Genomic DNA, 20,009 nt, shown 5'->3' on the forward strand with positions numbered 1-20,009 from the left:
ATTGATTGCGATTGTACAATTCATTTACTGTATAAAAATATATATATATATAGCCCAGTTACCTTTGCCTATGCCACATTTAAAATAAAACTAAGCAATACCCCCAATACATAATTGATAATCAAACATATAACGTGTATTATGCAACTATCAAACTCAGATTCCCTCCTAGATAATCATAAATAAAGGCATTAACTGAATTACTGAAATGTTGTTTTGAATTATTAGTGCAGCAAGTATAACTGTACAAACTTCACACTTGCAACACGCAATCGTATCTATATAGTATATGCTATATAAGAGCTTAATGCAGAGGTCCCAACTGATCTTTAATTGGTTTGCAGTTTTTGTTTGCGCAGCTGTTGCTGTTCGTTCTCGCGCTCACCCCGGTCTATCTAATTAAATTAATTCGATGAAATTGTCTTTTAATTGATTGTGATCGCATTTCGAGATGTTTTGCGCGGAGTTCAAACTACAACAAATTGCTAAAGGTCACAAGCAATTCGAAAGTAGCCGTTAGTATTACGAATAAGGGATTTAATTTGATATGCTGCTACTGAAGGCTTCAAGTAAACCACTTGAGTGCGCATCAAATTGACCAAATAAATAAATTTAGAACTTGTCATTGCATAAATAAATATACAAACGTTATGATAGATTGATATTTGATTATGTTTTTCTATCAATTAGTTGTAGTAGTAAGAAATTTGAGTATTGTATTGAGTTTCTAATAAAGGGTTAAAGCAGTAAGCTCAACTTTCCCTACTTCGGAACTATTATGCAACTCTCTTTTTTTTTCTCTCTCTCTCTCTCTCTCTCTGAATGCACTTCCTGTGCAAGTTCTTTTTGTTAAGACATTCAAAAAATGAATATAGGGGACCACTTGGTATGGTTCCCAGCAATTCAGACAAACGCTCCAAAATTCAATGCCCGCCACTCAACAGTCCCAGTTCAATTCCAAAGCCATATTGTGAGCAACTGTTGCATGTCTGTGTTGCTTGTTTGTCTGATCCGATCACAAAGAGACGACTGCGAGCGGCGGGGATTCTGGACTTTTGTGGCACAATGACATTTTAGCTGTTAATATGCAACAGAAGCACGTTCCCTGAAGCGAAGAGAATTGTAATAGATCAGAGACTGTCATCGACCGACCAACCGACCGACCGACCGACAGCATCAGAGCAACAGCATCGGACTTAGCATAATAACTAACACAGTATAGAAAGAATTTAATAAAATCAAATTACCGATGCGTGGCCCTTGCTTATGGACACGCTTGAAGTGGGCGTGTGGAATGCTGCAGAGCAACACATAGATATTTGTAAATGATTACTATAAAAATAATAATGCTACAGTAGATGCTGGCAAAAAAGAAATTTGCAAATTAGAGCTGAATAGTAGAAAGAGTTCATGAGCGAAAATTATAGTTAACATATTTAATTATGAAGAGGAATATTCTATAAGCTTATCTAAGCAAAAATACTAAGTTTAAGATCAAGACAATTGAATTCTAATTTAAATTTAGAAATGTATTTGTTTTAATAGAAGTCAGACAGACAATTGGATTCCAGTTTCGAGATATTCTTATTTCTTTATAAATGTAATAACAGAAATTACATTTTGTGCACTAAAAATTAAAAAATAAAATAAATGTCTATACTCAGTAAGAATGATCGCTTTAGCTTTATAATTCAACCCAAGCTCCACTGTACTTTAAAAACTACAAAGACGTCTGCATAGCCCGAGCATTAAAGACAGCTAATCAACCGGCGTTTGAAGAAAGAGCAAGTGACTTGAGCTTCGAGTGCTCATCATCTTCATCATCGTCGCGTCGCCTCTCGCGCACTGTACAGTGCACTCTCCACTCCCACTCCCACATGTTGCGACGCCGGCGACGCGATCTTCATTTCGGGGGAGAGCCCCAGCTCAAGCGCTGGTATCGGTTTCAGTAGTGATCGTGACTGCAAACGCAACGGAACAGACCCGGATTTTTCTTTTAGAAAATTGCAACACGCGCCTGAGGGTGAACTTGATATAATTTCCAACGCTTTAAAGTCGTTGTACTAAATCTCAAACGCGCGCGCGCTCTCTAATCTAATTTAAAATGTGTTATGCCAAGTGTTTAATTGATTTGTTAATAACGCTATTGCTGCTTTTGTCCAGCGTTAGGCCGGAGTTGAATTTCAATAATGACTTTGAGAACAATCAAAAGTTTAAAAGCCATTCGACGACAGTCAAAACCTATGAAAATGATACCGTCTTGTTGCCCTGCTCTTTGGATAGTAAGCTAAACAAATAGAAAGCCATATTTAAATTTAAATTAATGAGCGTTAAAAATACACCGAAAGAACTTAAATTCGAATGAACCTTGAAAGATGATACATTATATATGGCATGCAACCGTTTTGAGCACAATTGGGCCATAACAATGACATTTAATTTGTCAGCCAGCAGTTTAGATTAATCCCATAAAGTAGCCTCAATGGCAATACAATGTGTAGGAAACTCAAGTTTAACATAATAATTGGATTTTCTTTGTCGTCAGTTAAACGGCTATTTTCTTTTATTGAGTTAGTTTTTCACATTTTATTTGAAGTGGCAGCACAAAAGAAAGGGTTGAGGCTTATTTGTCAACAACTTATGCAATGTATTACAAAGAGTTAAAAATATTAGGTTTTAGACAATTTTAAATATTTTTTAAACTTTAATTAAGCATTTAATAAATTAAAATGTTAGATTTTTTTTAAATGAACATTTTAAGAATTAAAGCATTACAAAAAATAAAGATATTAGATTAGGAATTTCTTTCAAGAGTTTAAATAAAGCATAATAAGAAAATATAAAAATCCGTTACAATATTTTTTCAAGAATTTCAATACATTACAAAAAAATATTTTTTTAATTTTTTTTATTTTAAAAATTTTGAATTTTAATACAATACAATAAGATACAATATCTTTGAATTATGCATTACCAAAGTAATGAGGTTTATTTTCATTTCTGCATTTGTGCTAGAATCTAACTTATTGTAAATATTCTTAGCTCTACTTGACCTACATAATCCTCTTACTCATCCAATTCTTTAGCTCCCTTTCGTTATGTGCGCTGGCATCGCGACGATGTGCCCCTAGTGGACTCACGTCATCCAGATTTAAAGACGCCAGCTCATATAGTGCTCTTTGCAAACGGAAGTCTGCAGGTGTCCAAAGTGCAGCCGGAGGATACGGGCGACTACTATTGTGAGATCATGTCGAACGGCAAACTTGCAGTGCAAACTCATGCAATTGAGGTACAGTATGCACCCACTGTGATCACCGAACCCAGCGGCGTGCTGGAGCTGCCCATTGGCGCCGTCTTTGAGGTCATATGCATAGCCAAAGGCGTGCCATTGCCAGTCACTAATTGGAGATTAAATGGCAATGTCTTGGATGAGTACAACACCGCAGGCAATCGTCAGAGTCACGTGTTTGAGATCAAGCGTCGCGACATGGCGGGTCCGATTGAGTGCATGGCCAGCAATGCGGTGGGTCAACCGGCGGTGGCGGGACTCTATCTGCATGTGCTATGTAAGTTACAAATTAACATTCTCTAATTAATTTATATTTATTAACGATACTTGCAGTTGCTCCTGAGCTAGCAGTGCACCAAACCGTGAGCTACACCAAAGTGGGCGATCGGGCGCAGTTGGAGTGCACCGTAGAGTCAGCACCTGCATCTAGCCTGCAATGGTTCCATCATGGCGTACCCGTCGCCATGAACTCACAGGTCTTTAGCCAGGAGAGCGAACTGCGCAGCAATCAATCGCTGGAGCATTATGTTAGCGTCATCAAGCACTCGCTCATCTTGCGCAAGGTGCGTGACTCTGACATGGGTCAGTACGAATGCAGAGCAACCAATACAGTTGGATTCAGGAGCGCAACGCTGGAGCTAACCGGACGTCCCATGCCCTGCATATTCAAGATTAATCCGGGCACGCAAAGCTCCACCTCGCATGTGCTGGTCTGGCAAACGGAAAGTCTGCTGCCCATAATGGAGTTCAAGTTGAAGTTTCGTCAGATACCATCGGGTGAGTGGCAGCTCATGACTCGCAGAAATGAATTGCTAAAGCTTTTGATACTTTGCAGCAAATGTCACCAAGCAGATCAGAAGCAACTGGACTGAGCTCACCATACCTGCCCAAGTGACCATTGGCGCTATCTATATTAAATCCTATACGCTGCATGGACTGCAGCCCGCCAGTCTCTTTGAGGTCTGCGTGCTGGCCAAGAACAGCTTCGGCTGGAGCGACAACAGCAAGATTGTGCGCTTTGCCACAGGCGGCGAGGGTAAGCAGCAAGCTCAACAATTTAATGCTTAATATAAAACCTTCATTCATTTAGTTGAGCTGCCCAATTATTCTACTGAATCTGAACTGCTAGAGGATGCTACAGAGGACATCTTTGACAATGAGATAACACAGAGATCACAAACATTTTCAGCCAGCATGGTACACAATAGCTCGGCATATATCAAAAGCACTTGCCTATGCTATATAGCAGCTTTAATAGAAATGTTTATCTCCTTAAGCAGTTAATAAATCTAAAACATAACTTTACTGATTTTCATTGCAACTAAGCAATTAAGTTAAAATTTAATGAACGGTTTGTGGTTAATAATCGCTGTTGCTGCTGCGCCTGTGTAACCTCTTTCAATCTTACGATGGGCTCACGCTCCACCGTTAAATTCCATAACGCATCGAAGACCATCAATTGCAATAGTCCTGCGCCCGCCTGGCAGTCGTCATATGTTATGGGCGGCAGCTGGCTTTGCACATGTGCGCCATACAGTTTGGCCAGTTTGTTATTCAAGTTCAGCAGCGAGATGCACTTCTCCCGATGCTCCTTGAACTTCCACATGGCACGCATAACGAGCGGCACTTTGTTTACATATTCCATGAGCAGTGACTCGGCCTCCGGGTTTTTGCTAAGCTTGCTATTGCAAATCTTGCGCAGCCGCTTCTCATAGCTGAGGCGATCAAACAACTCGTGGGCTACACGCATGGAGCAGCGCACGCAGTCGGTGCTGAACATGTTTTGGAGACTGCGCTGCAGATCGTGTATGTCGTAGAGCAAGTGTGGTATGTGCAAGTTTTTATCAATCAGTGGCACTACTTCGGGCATGTTGAACCGACCATGATCGCTTACAATGGTCACATAGTTGTCTATAGCTTTGTTACTCAGCTCTATGAGTATGTAACCCAAAGCTTTGGCTATATTTGCGGGTGTCATGAGCTGCAAAACATAGATTATAACTGATTAAAGCTGTAGCTTCTAATATATGCTACTTACTGTAGTCTGCAGTATGCCTATGTCCACATCCTCATTGGCTATGCTGTCATTTGTGACCAGCTGCAATCAATATCTGTATTAAGAGCTAACAAATTATATGAGTTCATCTACTTACTGGAAACTCAAACTCTTCTGTATTCTCATCCCAGCTACGTGGCGCCGAAAGGCATCTAGCATAGCACAACGTCTGCTCCTCACCAGTTGTGCGCTTTGAGAATATGACAAACATCTGCCAAAAAGCAAAATTTTGTTATTTTATTAAGTTCTAACAACTTTAATGTTGATTACCTTCATCACATAAGGTTCTTGGCGCACCAGAAACTCATCCATATTCAGCATATACGTTTTTGAGTGTTCCACGCTGCTGAGCACATCTGGGTAAAAGTATTCCAAGCCTTCGCCATCTTCAGTGCGACGCACATTATTCAATCTCCAATGCACTTTTGATGTCAAGCGGGTACACTCGGGCTGCGTAAAATTCTGCACTTCTGTGAAGTCCTCCATGTGCACGGTTGCTCCATACTTGCTTATTTCCGGCACTTCGGGCCGGTATATATTCTCCGGTTCTTTTATGCGTGCCTGGTTCAAACGCTCATAGCGCTCCACTTTGGATCCTTCGATGCTCAAGGCGCGCGCATTAAGCTCCCGATCCAGGTCCAGCAAGTTGAAATCCGATAGTGGCACTTCCATATTATTGCATAGTTTCGTACACCACAACTTAGTTTAGCGGCTGTTTTAATAAAAATTGTAAACACACAACAAATTGTTGTTATAAGAGATGCAAGCCTGCAATATTAGCACATATCATCCAATACGTTTTTTAAATTAGGATCTAGTCGATTGCGGTGACTCGTAAACTGTATAGCAATTCAGTGCTGTAAGCAGCGAGAATTTGATAAGTACAATGAAGTTAGGCGCCAAATTTAAAATAGAAAAAAGAAATTCAAATTAATTTAATTAATTTAGTTATTGTATCTTCGTTTATAGCATAAGTAGAAATTAAAGATTATTTGTTTTATAAGACGATTAGTGATGTAAGATTAGGCGCCACACAAAAAATGAAAGAAGATAATTCAAATAAATATAGCTATTGCTATATAAGAAAATAGCTATTGCATATAAGAAAATGTTTTCTGTTTATTATAACAGATATAATTTATAAACTTACTATTGACTTGTTTTAGGTAAAACATGTGTGTAAGTAATTAGTCACTCTTGATGCATCATTCCAAAAGATATGAAGAGAGTGAATCAAGCCGCAAGAAGCTTCCTGACATTCATACTAACGTCAATATATTGAAAACATAAATTAGCCCAGTGCTATAAAAAACCAAAAAGTAATTCTAAAGATGACTTGTCAACGTGAATAATAATTTAAGGAATATCCGTTAAATCATCCAATTGCTTAAAGCGTAACTTATCAAGTATGTGTGATAAATTAGATGAATATTGGGTATTTAAAAAAAGCACTTTAAGCCAAGATTAAAGTTTTGCAACTAATTTTTGGCTTGAAGAGTATTTGGCTAACATAGGGCTTCATTTGGAGACCATGCGACAACATAAACTGGCAGTGACATTGTGTGGAGCATCTCCTCTCATTTGCTCTTTCTCTGTTGCGCTCTCTCAAGATAAATTTGGCGCCAGAGGAACACGGAAATGGGAGAGACCCGAATTGTTTACCTGCAACAGCAGCCAGCAGCAGCAGCAGCAGCTCCAACAGCAGCAAGCACAACAACAGTTGCGTGGTGAGAGCGATTTCAATTCCAATCGTTCCAGCTCCCCAATGGGGCAGCGGCATCCATTCAAGCACGCGCCACTGCTCCTCAGTGTCACTGCTGCACGTACTTTCAGTTCTCATTCGAAAAGCATCGCGACGGGTACGCCATAGCGCATAGTTCATAAGATAAAAAAAAGCCTAACAAAAAATTAAACACAAACAAATACAAAAATAAAACCAAAAGCGCTCCCTATCAATACCCAGCCATTAAGTACTTGAAAACTTCAATTTGTTCAATTGTGTGCCCACACACACTCACACACACGCATACATACATGCTTAGGGTTTATCTACGTAGTGCTTGGGCAAGCAAAAAAAAAGCTTTGCGGGAACACACACGAAATATTGTAGCTGCTGAAACCAAAATGTATCTTAAATGAAACGAAATACGAGACTTTACAAAGGCGAAAGCGTTGCAAGTGCAAGTGTTACAGCAACTCCAAAAAAGTCAAAATAAAAAAAACACTGTTACCTACGCCGTAAATCAAAAAAATGCTCGCTGTGTTGCCTTTTGTAACGCTTTAACCAAATTTGTGGTTGGTTGTTGTTGTTACGTCTCAGCAGCCATCTCTCACCTTCATCTACGCTGGGGCTGTCGCAACGCATCGCAAAGTTGAAAACCAGTTTGGGATTCCTCTAAATGGCACAGGCACAGGCACTTCACTTTATCCATTCTTGAACCAGACACGAACCCTGAGATTGCAGCGGCGTCTGCAGCTGCTGCTGCTGCTGCTCCCAAAAGCCCGTCTCTGAGCCCGCCTAGAGGCCTTGTCATGATTCATAGAGCAGACACAACTTTTTGCTCAATTGTAAATTTTTCAAATGCATTTTGGCACAAACAATTTTTTTCTTTTGCGCCAATGACAACAACTTGCAGTACAATATGCAAAATGCATTCTATAAATACGAAGCATATAACATTTTGTGTGTGTGTGTGTGTGTGTGTGCCACATGCAAAATACATTCGTTGCAAGTATAAATAACGTGCAAGGGATTAGCTTAGAGTAGAAGAGTTAATGCTCTAGCTTTTACATTAATGTTTGGCATTTTTTAAAACAATGCTAATAGTGCACAATTTAAATTGAACTGGTTTTGTATTTCATTACATATTTATAAGACTAAACCAGTGTAAATGCAGTTGTCGCCGGCTCTCACTCTCACTCTCTCGCGGCAGAGAAAAAAAACACGAAATATGCTGTACAGCCAGTGACAAAAAGGCAAACGAAAGCGAAATGCATAAGAAAAATGCTAATGAGCAAAGCAAAGCGCAGCGAGTTGAAGCTGTTATAGGGCAGCAGGAGCAAACACACACACACACACACATACGCGCCTACCTTTGTACACACATGCAAGTTGTATACACATGTATTTGTATTTGTATAGCAGTTCAATTTTGTTCAGGCGCATTGCATGCGCTGCCTTTTAAATTTTCAACTACTCATTCCAAATTGTCGCTGGGCACAGCTGCACTTGCTCCACACATACACACACACACACACACACACACACATACACGCTAGTTAGCGTGTGAGTAAACTTTGGAGCGCAATGTAAATAAACAAACGCCAAAAAGACCAAAAAGAAAAAACAAGACAAGAACCAATACCAAATAGCAGGCAATAAGACAAACGAAGTAAGCAAGCACAAGGCACTGATTTAAGAACAACAAGCAGAGCAAGAGTAAAAGCAACAGCAACTGCAGACGAAGTAAAACTCGCTGCACATAGCGAGGGCGATGCGTAAACTTTTCAAGTGCAGCTGTAAAAGTTTTGATTAATTTTACGCGCTCATCTCGCTTGAACGAAAAATTCTGAGCAGTCCGCTGCCGCTGGTTGCCTAGCCAGGTCACGTTTGCACCTTGCGCTCTCCAATTGATAAATACACACATGTACTACTATAGCTATGTACATACATATGTATATGTATACATACAATAAATAGGCATTCATTCATTCTTGTGATAGGCGCAAGCTTTTCGCATATGTCATGTGAGCCAATGAACTGTTTTTTTTTTGGCTTTTTAGACTTAAAAGCAAATAGCTTTGAGTGCTTAACGCGTGTAAATCGCTTGGACCAAGTTTACAAAAGATATTCAAGCAAAACGCTGCCTGATTAGCTAATTAGTTTGTTGCCTTGCGTAAAAATGTTTAAATATTTGTTTTGACTGGTAATTTTTGCATAGCAAGTGCAGCCACTCAATGCAATTTTGCAAATTCTCTGGGAGTGGTTTTTTTTAAAATGTGTGTGCATTAGTTAGTTTTCAAAAATTATGATTAAAATAATTACAAAGTTAGCGCATACATGTGTTCGCTTAAAAATGCATTACAAAGTTTCTATTTAAATTCTTGTTGCACATTAATTTATTTACATACAAGTACAGTAAATAGCCTGTATAAGCAACAAATTGGAAATTACTATTTCAATAAAGTTTTTTCTATATCGAAAAATAAGTCAATTTTGAGGCTTAAATTGAAATTAACAGTTTTATTACTTAAAACAAGCTTTTAAAATGTTATCAGTACGTCTTTTCTCTAACTGGTTGCAGAAATAAGATCTTATACCAATTTCATACGTTTTTTTTTAGTTTTTAATGCAATTTCTTAAATTTTTGTTTAGAAATTGTGGCATCAAAAAATAGATTTTGCTACAATAGAATGTTGCTTGTATAGAATATTTACTGTATATGCAAACATATTTGCAACTCTGCCACACCCAGACCTCTGACAACTCCCAGGCGATGCCTGTCAAGCTCTCTGCTCTCTCACACAGCCTCGGCGACCCCGACGCGACCCACTTTATAGCACTGTCCAAGCGTTCTGGCATTGACTAAGCTGCAGGCAAGGCTAAAGCGGAGGGAGTGGTGGGAGTGATATATAGTGTGGTAACGCGGCAAATTAGCGCGCAGCAAATGGCAAATTTTCGCACTTGGATCATAATATCATTGAGAGCTACGACTGTTGATTGCTCTCAGCTCAGCTCCCCCCGCTGCCCGCTGAGAAGTCCCATAAGTAGACACTAAAAGCCATGTTTACCATTCGACTGCCAATCTGCCACACAAAAATAACAAATACAAGGCAACAGCAAATTGTGTCCACGAGCTTTGGTTGGAAGCTGTGATTTCTAGCACAGCACAGCTGCAACTGGCCACGTCAACTTGGGCTCTTATTTGTTGTGGGCCAGGGGAGGGGTTAATGTTTAGACGATATTGAGGTCTGTTAAGCTAAGTGCTTAATCTGCTGGTGCGAGTCACAATTTCATTTCAATTGCTGCGGTTTTGTTTGATTTTTGCTTCAGCAATTTCTGCGCGTTTCCTGCGTTGCGCGCGTTGCGCATAAAAAATTGAAAAACAAATATAAATATTGCTAAATAATTTCAGTTTGCTTTTGCGGCGCCTAATTAGTGCGCGCAATTTAATTAAATTGACTTCCTAACAAGCATATTAATTTCAGCTTAACTACCTCCGTCAATACGTGTTTCAATTTCAAAATAAATAAACCAAGTGCTTGTTGCCAAAAACAAAATAAGTAAAAAACTATAAACAACAAATAAAATACAACAACGATAACCATGAGAGATACGACGTGGCTCTTGCTCATTTGTTTCTTAATTGGACAATTTTATGTTGGTAAGTTAACTCACTCACTCACTTGAATTTCATAACAAAATAAAAAGGGCTACAGCTTCAATAAAATAAATAGATGCCTTGAGATTAGTTTAATTGCTTGGTAATGGGCATACGCCCCTTAAATTGGCTACGAGTGGTGGGTGTGGGGGGCTGATTGTTGTATGGAAATTAAATTCCTCAGTGTATTAATCAGCACGCGTTTTGATTAATTTTATCAATGGCGCGTTGTAATAAAAATTATATTTATTTAAAGTTCGAGCGTAAACAATGCCATGGAAAATAAGTCGATTACTTTTAACTTATTTAATAACCACAACAAACTTTGGTAACTAAACTTTGCTACTATCTATAGCCTCTGACGATATATGAGCAATTCAATGATATAATTATTTAGTTGGTATAGCAATTTTTATCAATTGCAACTGTACAAAGTACAAAAAGTAATGCGTAAGTTAAAATGTACTGCAGATTTTTCAAAGTTAAGAAATTCTAGAAAACACATTTTATCTTAATAAAACACTGTTATAAATTATTATATTTAGGAAGATAGTTATTAATAAAAGTACATATTAGTTTTTCTTAGGTTCATTTTGAGATTTAAGAAATACATAAAATATAATTTTTATTGGATTTTTTAAAGTTTGTCTTTAATATATTTATTAAAAAATAAATAATATGCTTATAAAAAGAAAATCAAGTATAGATGCTTCATATGAAAAAAGTTTCTGAATCAAAATTATATTAAATTTAAAATTTAATAGAAAACCTTCTGTATTGCAGTTATTTTTAGATTCGATGAACCTAAGTAAGAAAATATAATATTTATTGTTTAGTAATTTTCTTCATATCGCAGCTTTTGTGTTGGAATTTCTGAGTGTTCAATAAATTCTTCAAACTTTCGCCCATTACAAAGTAATGGCAATTATTTTCCCTATTTGTATGCATCTGCACAACTGAAGAAAATAAATTATTATAATTTTTAACTACTGTTGATGTAGTGAAATTCTTTGATGTTATGGAATTTCTAACGCTTATCGTTAATATTATTTTCAATTAATGTTTTTTTTTTGGGCGCAGCGCGCTCAATGAGTTTTTTCATTTTACGTAAGTGACAAAATTATGAATTACCTAGATGACGGGCCACATATTTATAGCGCTGAGTTATGCTAGATACATGTCACTGTATGTGTGTGTGTGTGTTTGAATTGGAAATAACTGTTTGCGAGCGACTGAGCGACGTAGCTTGGAGCCAGAGCATATCTTATCAGAGAGCAGAGCGCGCTTATCTAAAGCTGAAAGCTAAATTTTATATGCGATTAGAATTATGGCGCAAAATGTACTAGATAAAAACTCATGTGTGTGTGTGTGTGTGTGTGTGTGTGTGTGGTATATGCTGTATCCATAAAAAAGAAAGAAAAACAGAAACTTGTAGGCAGAGCAAACTACAACAGTTGGTTATTGTGGTAAAGCATTGTTGGTAGCAACTGTAGAGCGCGGAGGGGGGTTGGGTGGTTGGTAGGACGCTGTGTCTAGTTTAGGGGCAAGCGCAAATATTTGCTAGCAGTTTAATGTTAGAACATTTGCTCATGCCTTTCAAGCAGACACGCAGTGTTTGCCACTCGCTCAGTCTATATGCCCCTTGCTCTTATCTCTGATCAGCCATTCAGCAGCAGCATTCTCCGGTTTCCAATTCCCAGCTGCTGTTCGCGAGGTCACCACTCGCCCACCCACCCAGCAAAGTATGTTCCTCCTGCTTTTAATTAAATGTGCGTTCTCCAGTTTTAGCCAAATGGCGAAATCGTCATGTGGAAATCTGCGCCAAACATAGAAAAAACTTTTGACATAACAAGACATGCAGTACATAAATACATCAAAATTGTTTTCTAGTCTGCACACACACACACACACATACATATATATGTGTGTGTGTGCCTTAGCAAGTTCAAAGCATATTTATGAAATTTCTGTGTAAATATTTTGAAATACGCCTGCGTTGCAACAATAAAATTCTTCTTTTGGAAATTTATTTGACGCATGTTGTTTTAATAAACAGCTGTACCAAATTGGAATTATTCAGTCATAGATTGCGACATACATATATGCATATGTGTGGCTCATAGATAAACAGTTAAAATAACTGAAAACAGACACAGCAGTAAGCATAAATTCATTTTGCTCTGTGCTCAAAATTCAGCAAAATGAAAACAATAACAATAAATGTAGCACAAATATGAAGAAAATGCATAATTTGAATTTTATCTATCAAATATTTTTATTTAGTAAGAAAAATTTACAATTATTTTTAAAAACACAAGAGATTGTAAATGTGGCACATTTCTATTTAAAATGACAAGTTAAGCGCATATTTTATTTTATTATTTATTACTTTATTTAATTTAATATTTTCTTACATTTTTTATTAGATAGAACAACATTAAATTAAGCAAACAATTATTTTGTTTTAAGATTTTATGCAGCTGCTTAAAAATTTGAATTAATGCATTGAATGCTTGAATTCTTAAACAATGTTGTTATTACTTTTGGCAATTTGAAATAATTTTTAAGCAAATAAACAAATGTTGCACAAATATTGCGCATACGACATGTTTATTTATTTAGCTAAACCTAAAGCTGCATTATAACAAAAACGCTTAATTTTAAACAAAATGCATATAAAACAGATGATAGCACACCTTTCAAAAAAAATGCTTTATTGAACTTTTCAAGTTCAAGGTGAAGCGAAATATTTTTTTTTGTATCGCGTATCAATTGTCTTGAAGGCGATTATGTCATGGTTTTCAAAGAAATATTTGCATGGAATTTGCAAGCATAAAAAGCAAAGCATATGCTACAGAATTTAAGCTGCAGCACGTTTGCGAATTTTTAGGAAATGCAAAAAAGTTTCAAATTACGCATACGCGCTGTGTGATCAAACTGATCAATCAAATGTAGTCACGCAGCCACGCCTACATTTGAACCGTGTGCAAATTAGCCCGCTGCCCCGCAATATAATTTTTAAAGAAATTGTTTGCCCGCACGCCAATTGATTTCAATTTAATTTTCCATGCACTGTTGTCTGAATTTGAATTTGTTGTCCAAATTTGCTTGAATCGAATTAGATATATGTATGTATATACAGCTGTCTATATTGGCAGATCTAATTTATGCCGTCTGGCATTACAGAGTATTTTATGACCTCACTCGATGTTCATAAAAATGTTGCGCTGGCTGTAAAATTTCTGCACATTATATTTATTTATAAACACAGAGCGTAAAGCTAAAGCCAAAGCCTAACGCTGATGATGATGATGATGATGATGCATTTGTTTACAAACTGACCTCATAGTTGCAAATATTTACTGTAGCAGCTGTATATGGCGATATATAGCGATTGCACTTTGCTTGTCCAGTCGAGAGGTGTGCAGAGCACCTCACGCCGTCGCCTCATTATCAATCATGCCATGCTGATGATAATGAATTAATAATAACATCAAGTATCAAGTACGTGGTTATAGCATTCATCTTGAGCTAAATCTGCTCTGGCATGAAATCAGTTCAATGCGTATGGCGCTTATCATGCCAACCTTGCTGATAGACTCAGCCAAAGGTATTTTATGGATGCCAATGGAATTTTCTTTTGCCGAGCACGCATGTCGCTTAGTATAAATAGATAAAAGTGCAAATATTTGCTGGGAAAAATTCTTGGATAATCAATTTAGACATTGACTTAATTCCTTGAGAAATTCACTCTGTTTGCTGGCATAACGAATTGCAAAAAACGCAGTCCCCTGGCACAGTTATTATAACAAAAGAGCGCTCTCGACAAAATTCCAATTGTCGACGCCAGTCGTTGGTCCCAATGCCCCAATCCCAAATACCCCAAGCCAAATATTGAGCCAAAAGCCATTACAAACTTGAACTTTATGCGCGCAGACGAGACGAAAGGGGGTCGGAGTTGATTTTATATATGCGAGGGTAGCGGGCGCTGGCGCCGCGACATCCTGACGCCATTGTTCCACTTGGCAAATGTGCAATGGAGCTCCCATATGGAGTCAAGGACAAGGCACACAACAGTGCGAGAGCGAGGGCGAGAGCGAGCGAGCTGACGCATGTGGCAAGCCCTACGAGTGTGAGTTTTGGTCCTGCTCCGGCCCTTACAGCTGACCCACTTACGCAGCATTTGGCCAGCCAATTGTGAACTGCAAACTGTACACGACAAACAAATGTATGCATATATATATATAGCCAAAGTTATAGCTATTGGGACCTTGACATAAGCAATGGGCAAAGATTTGCCTCGTGACTGAGATTGCAACTCGATTTGTCTTAAAGCGATGCTAGCTGGCTGACTTGACTTGGCTTGGCTTGATTGAAGGTCTCGGTCTTTCAATGGACTTGAAACGGCCAAAAAGACGACAAATAAGTATCTTGCTGTTGGCCATAAAAGGGGTGTCTGCTTGTCTGTGTATCTGTCTGTCTGTGTGTGTGTGCGTATGTCAAGAGCGTATTGGATAAGATAAGTGCACTGCAAGAAATGAAGCTTTATTTGCAAGTTGAGGAAATCATTAAAATTATTTGACTTACTTTATTAAAATTTTAATGTTTGATGAAAAATTCAGCTGTAAATGAATATGAATATCAAGAGCGTGTGCACTGTGAGAAATTTGACTTTATTAATTTATTGATACAAATAAATTTTCTTAAAAATAAAATATACAACACTAAATAAAATGGGAATTATATTTATATAAAAAATACTCCCAGTACATAAAATTGTTTGCTTTTACTTTTGAAAGAACAATTTTAAATATTTAGATCTATTAATTTTAAATTTTATTTAACCTTGTTGGTAAATAAATAAAAAATAATAAACGAAAAAAAATATTAATACATAAAAAGTAAATAAAAATAAGCTTAAACACCTTGACAAGCTACAAATAAATAAATACAAACACAAAAATAATATGGAAATACTTGATAAATAAATATTATGAAATTCATTTTTTATGATATCTCTAATAAATAAATATTTTTTCCATGTGCTTTATTTTCATCTGCGTTTTTTAGCAACATTCGCTGCTAATTGTGCACTAATTTCCGCAGTTTTTTATATCCACTATACTTTTTCTCAGCATGATCGAAAGCTATAGAGCTTATAAGGTCTGTCTTTGCTCAAACTAGTTCTCGCTTTGACTGCTGTTATTGTTTTCTTATTGAAGAGTCGCTTGATAAGGAGTCCTTGGTGGGGCTTGCGTAATTAAGTATACGCAGCTCACTCATTGAGAGTTTAAAATGGTTTTTGCTTTTATTGATGACGTTATGGTGCAAACAATTGATGAGTCATGCAGTGAGTCGTGCCATTGCGATTGCCGTTAGATGTCACTCATGAAAATAAGTCAAAGCGCGTTTAGGCCAACGTATATGGCATGCAAATTATATTTATGTGTTTGGTGGTTAATAGCCGCAGATTAGTCATGCGATTTACATACGCAAATCGTTGGCTTAGCTAGACAAGCACGTAAGAAATCACTTACGTAATGTCGTAAGTCATTTGGTTTTAACGTTTGGGGTAATTAAGATGCCAGCACTAGCACCAGCACCTTTATGGGCCTGGTTAGCATAGATAGTAATGCTGCTAAGATAAGATAGACAGTGTCGTATCTGCTAAATAACGACGACTAATTGCTAAACTGGAAACATAAATTTTATTTATTTACACTTTTTGCTAAACTGTGCAACATACAAAAATTTAGTAGTGTAAAATGATGAGTCAATGTTTGCCAAAGTTTTTAGAACTTTATTTATTTAATTCCAATCACAACCTTAAGCAGAGATAAGAATAATGTTCTAAGAATGAAATATAAAAGATCGAGAAAACACACATGAGTAAATTATTAAATTGAAAATTTACAATTTAAATATTTTCAATATATAATTTAAATTCTAATTAAACCCACTACCTGTCTTATATTAAAATGTGTGAATTAGTGCTAATCCTAAGTTTGAAAATTTAATTATTGGCAATTACTAATAATAAAAATTAATTAGAAACCGAAAATTATTACAAGTTTTAAATCTAACTTGAAATCACACATTTTCTTTTAGGTTTGCTAACCTTTAATTGAAAAAAAAAAACCCAAAACTAGCTATTAAATGGCTAAAATAGTTACCTCTTTACCCTTGACATTTAACTCGAAAGCAAACAATGCGATTCAACTGCATAAACGGAACCCCTGCATTTCCTGCATTTTAAGCTCAATTTCCCAAAAAAAAATTGTGTAGCTTGGGTTTGGGTTTTTATATATTTTTTAAAGCACGCCCTATTTAATGTTCTGATGTGGTGTGATTCTTATCAATTCCAATTAAGAGTTCCGCCAACGATGTAAACAATGTTGGCAAACAAGTTGTGCACTTAGCGTTGACTCATTGACCTGCATAGATGTAGATAGCAGCATTACCTGGTACTTGAAATTATCTCACGTGGTTTCTCGCTCTCTCTCGCTTGTGCTCTCTCTTTGCAGATGTTTGCCATAGTAAGCCAGCTGGCGCTGACGAGGACTATCAAGCGGATGACTATGATTACGGTGAGGTAGACGATGAAAGCGGAAGTACAGTTGCGCCGCCGCCGCTTGTAGCGCAAGCGGAACCGGCGCCATATTTCGAACAGTCCGATTTGCATATAGAAGCGCGGCCAGGCAGCGATGTTATACTCAACTGCGATGTGCGCAATTTTGGATGTAAGTTGAGCTCAGTCAGGCATAACTCATAACTTTATTAATGTTTCCATTCTATTGACAGTGCGAAATGTGGTGATGTGGTATAGAAACAGCACAATATTGTCCACTGGCCAGAACTCCATAAACGATCAAGAGGAAGTGTTGAAGAACAACTCGTTGCGCATACGCAGCGTTACCAAGGAGCATGCCAATGATTATTATTGCGTCGTGTTGCCGCAGAACGTGCGACAGCATACACAACTGCGTGTGAGTCCTCGGCTGTCGATCCTTTGCGACGATCGCGATGTTACGGATCGCTCGCAGACGTTCAAGCAGGGAGACCATCACAAGCTCGTCTGTCGCACGTTCTTGCCCAACAAAGCGGAAATCAAATGGTCCTTCAATGTAAAAACACACTCAAGCACGCACACCCAATTGTATTTCAATTAATTTGTTTGTGCTTTTTGCTCACTTAGGGCCAACGCTTGGAGAGCTCGTCGAATGAGCTGGAGAATGGCGTCATTACCTTGGACAATGTGGATGAGTCGAATGTGGGTGTTTATCAGTGCCTGGGCGATGATGGCAGCTCGGAGCCAGCTCATGGCATGGTCCACATTGATGTGCAGTATAGTCCCAGGGTCTCCACGCATCGTCATCATGTCAACACTCAAGAGGGCAGCAGCGCTGAGCTCTATTGCGATTATCGCGCCAATCCCATTGCCATTTTCTTCTTCACCAAGGATGGCAAGCCGCTGACAGTTTCGGATAAATACTCGCTGCGGGATTCAGTGCACAAGGCGCACAATCGCACCACGTTGATCATTAAGCATGTGCAGGACAGCGATCTGGGCGAGTATCTGTGCAATGTGGAGAATTCCATTGGCTCCAATCAGGCGCACATTGAGCTCAGCTACAATCCGGAGACGCCGCAGTTCGAAAGCATCAACATTGATGGCAATGTGGTCACCATGCATTGGCTCGTGCGCAGTCTTCAGCCGCTCTCCGAAGCTATGCTCGACTATAAATTCAAGGGGGTAAGGTTCGAGCACTGAAAATTGTATTCCAATTCACTTGGTACATTTCAAATTCATTACAATTCCACATTGTTTCAAGCAGCAACGAAACTTGACTTTTGCTTGTTACTTTGTGGCATTGAAAACCTAAAACTAACATTATTCCATATCATAGTTTGAATGTTTTTATCTGAAAATTTCCCTATTCCTTGCAGCGAATTTGGATCAGTTATTTAGCTTATCGAATTCATACAGACTTATCACAGAAATCAGTTCAACTTCAATTTCATTCCGTTTTGAAATAAACTAATACGCGAAATGCGCTGAATGAAACAGCGGAATTTGATTTCTGTGGCACTTCTGTATTCTGCTTGAAATTGTAATTTTGTTTGATTATAATACTTTTCTTTTCGGAATTTGCAGTCCTACTCCTGGAGCACTGTCTCTGTTATACAGACGCGACGTCATGAGACGGATAGCGGCTTTTGGAAAATCACACACCAAATGGAATTGACACCAGGTGTTTGGCATGCGCGCGTTAAGACGAAGAATACGCACGGCTGGTCGCACTTCTCGCCAGACCATGACTTTGTTATCAAGGAGCAAGATGGTAAAACTTACTTCAAGTGATTAAATGCGCTGTACGCTTCACTAATCTTGTTCTTTAACAGATATAGATGCCAGCGATATCGATGATGGCGAGCTGCCGCCGGATGATCTGGTGCGTGCCGGCATTGGAGGAGGCGGAGGAGGCAGCAAAAAGAATGTGGCGTCAGCTTTAAGCGTGTGGCCAGTTCTCATGTTCATTAGCTTTGGAGCTATGCTGCTGCGAGCTTAAATGTTTAATTTTTGTTTTTGTTTTGCTTTTGCTATGCCTTGACCTGGGCACCTGGACACTAGCAGCTTAATTATAAGATAAAGCCATTGCGAAAATATACAAGTATTCAAATTACGCATGCATATGCTAATGCGCCCAACAGAGAGCACCCCACTCCACAAAAAGTCAAGGAGGGGGGTTCAATGTTAATGATAATTTAAAATCAAATCAAAGCAAATCAAATCCAATCACACGCGCGTACGCAGCAAATTCAATGTAATATTTGTGCCAATACGAGAAGGGAAGAGAGAAAGTAGCGAGTAGCAAGTAACGAGTAAGCTCAGCGTAAGCTTTCAAAGAGCAAACGCCATGGAAAGCAATCGAGTGCAGAATGTAACGAGTATGTGTAGCTTAGTTTAGAACAAGTTAAATATAAAGATAATGTACTTATATATAAATCTATATGTAACTGCGACGATCGGTTGAAAACCGCCCAAAACAAAAAACAAAACAAAAGAAAACCTAGCATATAATATTTATTTGTTTATATGTTACACTTAGTTAACAGTGACGATGAAGAGACTATACTATATGGTTACCGTTACCTGAACACATACAGACAGACAGACACGAGCCGTTATGTATATTATATTATATAGAGCAAAGATATACACAGCTAATCGAATTATGAAATGAAGAAAACACTTGAATTATTATGATAACTAGACCAAAGC

At 38.0% G+C, this 20,009-nt stretch overlaps 3 protein-coding genes across 3 annotated transcripts; 2 read left to right on the forward strand and 1 right to left on the reverse strand.

Annotated features, from left to right (window-relative positions):
- Positions 1-1,962: 1,962 nt before the first annotated feature.
- LOC108595057 (protein amalgam) lies at positions 1,963-4,613 on the forward strand. The gene is made up of 5 exons (XM_017980200.2): positions 1,963-2,282; positions 3,087-3,566; positions 3,623-4,066; positions 4,125-4,325; positions 4,380-4,613. The coding sequence occupies exons 1-5, from the start codon at positions 2,105-2,107 to the stop codon at positions 4,571-4,573; spliced, it is 1,497 nt and encodes a 498-aa protein (XP_017835689.1). The 5' UTR covers positions 1,963-2,104; the 3' UTR covers positions 4,574-4,613.
- Positions 4,596-6,100, reverse strand: LOC108595058 (maker8). Its single transcript, XM_017980201.1, has 4 exons — positions 5,616-6,100; positions 5,443-5,556; positions 5,328-5,387; positions 4,596-5,270 (listed from the first exon to the last, which is right to left on the reverse strand). Exons 1-4 carry the CDS (start codon positions 6,015-6,017, stop codon positions 4,611-4,613), a joined length of 1,236 nt encoding a protein of 411 aa, XP_017835690.1. The 5' UTR covers positions 6,018-6,100; the 3' UTR covers positions 4,596-4,610.
- A 1,200-nt stretch (positions 6,101-7,300) lies between these two features.
- LOC108596903 (lachesin) lies at positions 7,301-19,380 on the forward strand. The gene is made up of 7 exons (XM_017983092.1): positions 7,301-7,315; positions 10,554-10,729; positions 17,251-17,466; positions 17,528-17,850; positions 17,922-18,479; positions 18,882-19,068; positions 19,130-19,380. Exons 2-7 carry the CDS (start codon positions 10,672-10,674, stop codon positions 19,294-19,296), a joined length of 1,509 nt encoding a protein of 502 aa, XP_017838581.1. The 5' UTR covers positions 7,301-7,315; positions 10,554-10,671; the 3' UTR covers positions 19,297-19,380.
- Positions 19,381-20,009: the final 629 nt, after the last annotated feature.

This window comes from Drosophila busckii, chromosome 2R (assembly GCF_011750605.1).
Source record: "Drosophila busckii strain San Diego stock center, stock number 13000-0081.31 chromosome 2R, ASM1175060v1, whole genome shotgun sequence".
Lineage (NCBI taxonomy): Eukaryota > Metazoa > Arthropoda > Insecta > Diptera > Drosophilidae > Drosophila > Drosophila busckii.